The following is a 5,651-nucleotide window of genomic DNA, read 5'->3' on the forward strand; positions in this document are numbered from 1 at the left end:
CTTAATTACCTGACATAAAACGGCCACATAACAGTGATTTTCACAGTATCGGACATGCAAGGAGGTGCATGTTCAGAGGATACTGGAGAGGATGGAAAGGAGGACAGGCAGCTCCACATGCAAAAAAAGACACTTTCTCAAAAGAAACATTCACAATGAGTCTGTCGTCTGAGACATTATTATTATTATTATTATTATTCGGTTACCTTGCTCAGCATAACTGTGGCAGTTTCAGCTACACACATGACCAGTCCCAGCCCTTACATGTCTCACTAATCTGCCATGAGACTACCGTATGTGTGTGTGCTAATGGCGTACTGGCAGTCATGCTAGTCATTTCCTGATCGATTTTAAAGGGATAGTCCACCCAAAAAAATGAAAAACATGTCATCATTTACTCTTCCTAATGTCTTTCCAAATCTGTATGCGTTACTTTTTAAAGATATTTCGACAAATGTTGGTAACCAACATTCCCATTGGCTTCTATAGTATGGTCAAAAAATACAATGAAAGTCAATGGGGACCAGAAACTGTTTGGTTTGCAAAATTCTTCAAAATACCTTCTATAGAATGTTGGTATTTCTTTCTTCTCTGGAACACACAAAAAATATATTTTGAAGAATGTAACCAAACAGTTTCAGATGCCATTGACTTCCATAATATGGAAAAAAAATAAAAATACTATGGAAGTCAATGGAACACAAAACTGGTTACCAACATTCTTCAAAATACCTTCTATGGAATGTTGGCATTTCTTTCTTCTGTGGAACATAAAAGAAGATATTTTGAAGAATGTTGGTAAACAAATGGTTTCAGGTCCTACCTGGGACCTGAAACTGTTTGATTACCAAAATTCTTCAAATACCATTGAAGTCAACGGGACCCAAAACTGTTTGTTTACCAATATTCATCAAAGTATCTTCTATACAAAGTTGGAATTCCTTTCATCTGTGGAACATAAAAGAAGATATTTTGAAGAATACAGGTAACCAAACGGTTTTGGGTCCCACTGACTGCCATAGTATGGACAAAGAAAAATTGCTATTGAAGTCAGTGGTACCCAAAACTCTTACCAACAATACCTTCTATAGAATGTAGCAATTTCTTTCTTTTGTGGAACACAAAAAGATATTTTGAAGATCTTGAAGAATGTTGGTATCCAAATGGTTTTGGTCCCATTGACTTCCACAGTATGGACAAAACATAGTATGGAAGTCAATGGGACTTCTTCAAAATATCTTCTACAGAATGATGCCATTTTTTTCTTCTCTGGAACACAAAATAAGATATTTTGAAGAATTTGGTATACCATGGAAGTCAGTGAGACCCAAAACTGTTTAATTACCAACATTCATCAAAGTATCTTGTATGTATCTTGAATATATCTATAGAATGTTGGAATTCCTTTCGTTTGTGGAACACAAAATAAGATATTTTGAATAATCTGCAAACCAAATAGTTTCATTCTTCAAAAAAAATGAAGAATGTTTGTATCCAAACCATTTTGGCCCCAATGACTTCCACAGTGTGGACAAAAGTCAATGGGACCTGAAACAGTTTGGCTACCAGCATTCTTCAAACTATCTCCTTTTGTACGTCTTACAGAAGAAATGAACACAAGGTTTGGAACAACATGAAGGTGAATAAATAATGACAGAATTTATTTTTGGGTGAACTATCCTTTCAAGTTATTGAAACTACACTATAATGACATCACTTCTTTTGATGAGGTCCTGAAATGATAAAAATCGTGTTTCCGAGGGCGTCATGTACAACAACTTCAGTCCTTGGTATCAAGATATATTACTTCTCCATATGACAATAATCATCGATTTTTGTAAACGCAACAGACTAATGATTATGGAATTAGCTCTTTCCAGTAGAGATGGATTATGGGTGGCACAAGGACCAGGAGACAAAATATGAAAAGGTCCATGCTGGTCCAGAGGTGCCCTATACAGTACAAACACATTTGATCTCTACTCTTCTATGTAAATTAGTAAGCAGGAGAGGGGCGGGGCATATCATATGGGCGTGGCTTGAATAGCTGAACACAGATACATCAAACCGGACGATTTAAAAAACAAAAAAAACCTTCCACAAGTCGGTTGGTATGTGTGATTTTACATGTCATGAAGACACAACTGCGCTATTTCCACTGCCAACATTCATGTTCTATTTTTTTTCAGCTTTTATAGGTGAATTTCATGGGGGTTTTTTTATCACAGCTATGGTCTTTTAAAAATATTTTGCTGTTCGTGTATGAATCTATTGCAGAAGGCTGTCTACAAAGTATGGCTGCCTTTGGGTAACGCGTCTCTGCATGCGCGGAGCAAACAGAGGGCTTTGAGAGTCTGTAGCGGGGAATGCGGAGGGGACAACAGCTTGGCACATGACAACGAGAGATATGTGTGTGTGAGGGCAAGCAGGGAGGAGATGCTGTGGAAGAGTCCTTTAGCTCTGTGCCGTTAACCTTTGCTCTGTGAGAGAGGCCTGGTGCGCCACCGTCTTGTTCTCATCTGAGCGCAGACTGGAGACCACGTCGATGAAGGCCAAGCTCTGCACTTCTTTATGAAGTGGCTCTGAAGTGAGAGGAGAAAACGCACAAATCAATCATTCAATCGGAAGAAACGGTTTCATGCGAGTGTAGTTCGGCACATTAAACAGTATTCGCAAGGATATTCGTCAGGATATTAAACTAGTAAATGATAAATGGTTTATAAAAATGTATTATTATGAAGACAATTTTTTACAAAATTGGAATAGTGATGAATTGTCTACAAAAAGGAATGTGCATTAAAATAAATAGGGTGAATTTTGATTTCATCTTGGCATCTATTTTGTAAATGCATGTTTTTTCTTACTGTGTACTGTAAAACATACTAAAATAGTCTTTGTTTTATTGTTTTATTTAAAACGTAAATAATTCAGCATCTGCTTAAACTCCGCCCCTTTCCTACAATCGACCACAAAAAGTGATTGAGTGCCACGCCCACATCTCAACATCCAATCAACAACCAATTGATAGAACCAAGTCCCTGCCCTACATTTTTCCTTTTTTTTAATAATCTGTTTCACTAATATACGTTGCAATATGGAAGAAATTATCTGTCGCTACATCTGTTTCATCACGACTCTATAAACATGTTCCACTAGGTTTGTGTGTCCAATATTTGTCTTAATGTTAATAATAATAATAATATCTATGGTTTTATCATTTAAAACCCTAACAATTTTGTGACATGAAATGTTTCACAGTAAGCTTGTGCTAACTTTTTTTTTTTTTTTAACAAATGCTTGGTTTAATTTTGTTATCATTCTAATACAATGAAATTCATATATTTTTATGTCTGGCGTAAGTGTCTAAATACTTTTTGAGGCCACTATAAGTCACTGAGGTCGTTTCTCAGATGTAACAAAATTTAAATGACTAAATACAATCTGAATGTTGGTTGCTTAAGTCAGTGTTATTTTAGTTTTATTTATATGCTATTATATTATTTATTAATATTTTTAATTCGATTTCATTTTTATATTTTCAGTTTTTATTTTAATTTTAGTTTTTGTTCTTTTGTATATTTATATTTAGCTTTAATTTATTTTCATTTCAGTTTTTGTAATGCAATCACTTTCTTTCAGTTAGTTCCCAAGGCAACATTTCCATTCAAATTTTAATTTAGGTTTTTTACTGAATATTTAGATTTTATTTGAGCTTTATTTAAATTAACGTTTCAGTTTTAGTTAAAGGGAACATATTATGCAAAATCCACTTTTACATGGTGTTTGGACATAAATGTGACCCTGGACCACAAAATCAGTCATAAGTAGCAATGTATAATGTTGTAATGTTGTAATAATGTAATGTAATATTATGTAATAATGTAATATTAAATAAAAATGCGTTAGCAGCGCAAAAGGTCGTGGGTTCGATTTCCAGGGAGCACACATACTGGTAAAAAATGTATAGCCTGAATGCACTGTAAGTCGCTTTGGATAAAAGCGTCTGCTAAATGCATAAAAAAAGTAGCACGGGTATATTTGTAGCAATAGCCAACAATACATTGTATGGGTCAAAATGATAAATTTCTCTTTTATGCCAAAAATCATTAGGATATGTAGTAAAGAGGCCGCTGACTGACACCGTCATATTAGCAGAGACCCCGCCCTGAGTGAGCCGCACACAATCCGCTATGTTTATAAGACATGAAAGAGAACTTAGTTTAGTACTCAAATGCCGTGTGACAGCCGCTTTCTGTGCGCTCAGAAAACACTTTATCAGAAGTTTAAACTGATATGGCTTTAAAACGCATGATTTCAGCGCGACAGACATGATAATCAAAACCAAACAGATGTTTTTTGGCAGAGTATTTCAGGTACGAGCTGTAAAGGCACAGCCCTATTGTGGAAAAGTGGGCGGGGAGCAGCAGCTCATTTGCATTTAAAGATACAGGCACGAAAACAGCGCGTTTCTTCTTCCACTCAAAATTAGTATTTTCAAAATGATCTGTGGGGTATTTTGAGCTGAAACTTCACAGACACATTCTGGGGACACCTGAGACGTATATTACATCTTGTAAAAAAAAGGGGCATAGTAGGTGCCCCTTAACAATAACAACACTGGTTTTAGTGTAGTTTCAGGCTTCTTTAGGGTCAATAGTTCCTACACTTGTGAATGTGTTGAGTCATTTGTTTCTGTGATCTCCTGACTCACCTGATCCCATGACGGAGCAGATGAGAATCATGGAGTTGTATTTGATCTCCGGTGCACTGTGCTCATCTGTCAGTAGTTTGTGTAGAACCTGCACCAGATTAGCGCCGACAAAGTCCTGCTCTGCGCAATCTGAAATCAAAACCATGAAGTGACTGGGTTAAAACAGCTTAAACCAATGCACTTACACACACACACGCACACAAAAACTTTTCTTTCTTCTTCTGCTTTTCTCCTCTTCTCTAATGTAGTTGTTTAAAAACCTGGCATTGTGTATTCTGAGTATTGTTGGCCCTGATGAATTGGTTTTGATTCTCTTTTGCAAGATGCTTTGGAAAAAACGTTTCTGCTAAATGCATAAATGTAAATGTAATGCCACTAAAGGCTTAAATGCTTCAAATTAGTTTTGGAAGACATATAAATTGTGCATAGATGTATAAATATCTTTACAAAACAACCATTTTAATAAAAAAAAATCTTAAATACTACAAATTGTGTGTTAATTTATTTAAATTAGGCTTTCAACCTCACTAAACTGCTACTGAAACTCTGAATCTGATCAAATAAGGTGAATTCAGGTAAATTGGTGAATTCTTTTAGCCATTCATTTCAAAGACAAAATGACCCAGTTTACCAGTAATAATACTGTTAACTAAAACTATACAAAATTTTATCAATTATTTTCAGTAATTTAAAGGTGACATATCATGAATATCTGACTTTTCCAGGTTTTAAGTGCTATAATCAGGTCCCCGGTGCATCTACCAACCAAGGAAACGTGAAAAATATTAACCCAGTAACTTTGTTTTGGGAAGCCTTTTTCTGCAAGCGTCTGAGAAAACGAGCGCATCTGATTTCGCTCCCTTGGTGACGTGGCAAAGGGATCTCATTATAATATTACCACCCCTTAATCTGTAAGTTTACACCCACGGCGCCGTCATTT

At 35.7% G+C, this 5,651-nt stretch overlaps 1 protein-coding gene across 1 annotated transcript in view; it reads right to left on the bottom strand.

Annotated features, from left to right (window-relative positions):
* Positions 1-1,238: 1,238 nt before the first annotated feature.
* The window catches only part of LOC107740926 (rap1 GTPase-GDP dissociation stimulator 1-like), a 15,453-nt gene continuing 11,040 nt past the window's right edge, over positions 1,239-5,651 (bottom strand). Inside the window, exons 8-9 of the mRNA XM_016553480.1 lie at positions 4,712-4,840; positions 1,239-2,582 (exon numbers count right to left, since the gene is read on the bottom strand). Of these exons, the coding sequence (XP_016408966.1) occupies positions 2,455-2,582; positions 4,712-4,840 (257 nt within the window). The 3' untranslated portion in view covers positions 1,239-2,454. The remainder of the gene's footprint in view (positions 2,583-4,711; positions 4,841-5,651) is intronic.

The sequence above is a fragment of the Sinocyclocheilus rhinocerous genome, unplaced genomic scaffold, assembly GCF_001515625.1.
Source record: "Sinocyclocheilus rhinocerous isolate Xijiao unplaced genomic scaffold, SAMN03320098_v1.1 scaffold1728, whole genome shotgun sequence".
Lineage (NCBI taxonomy): Eukaryota > Metazoa > Chordata > Actinopteri > Cypriniformes > Cyprinidae > Sinocyclocheilus > Sinocyclocheilus rhinocerous.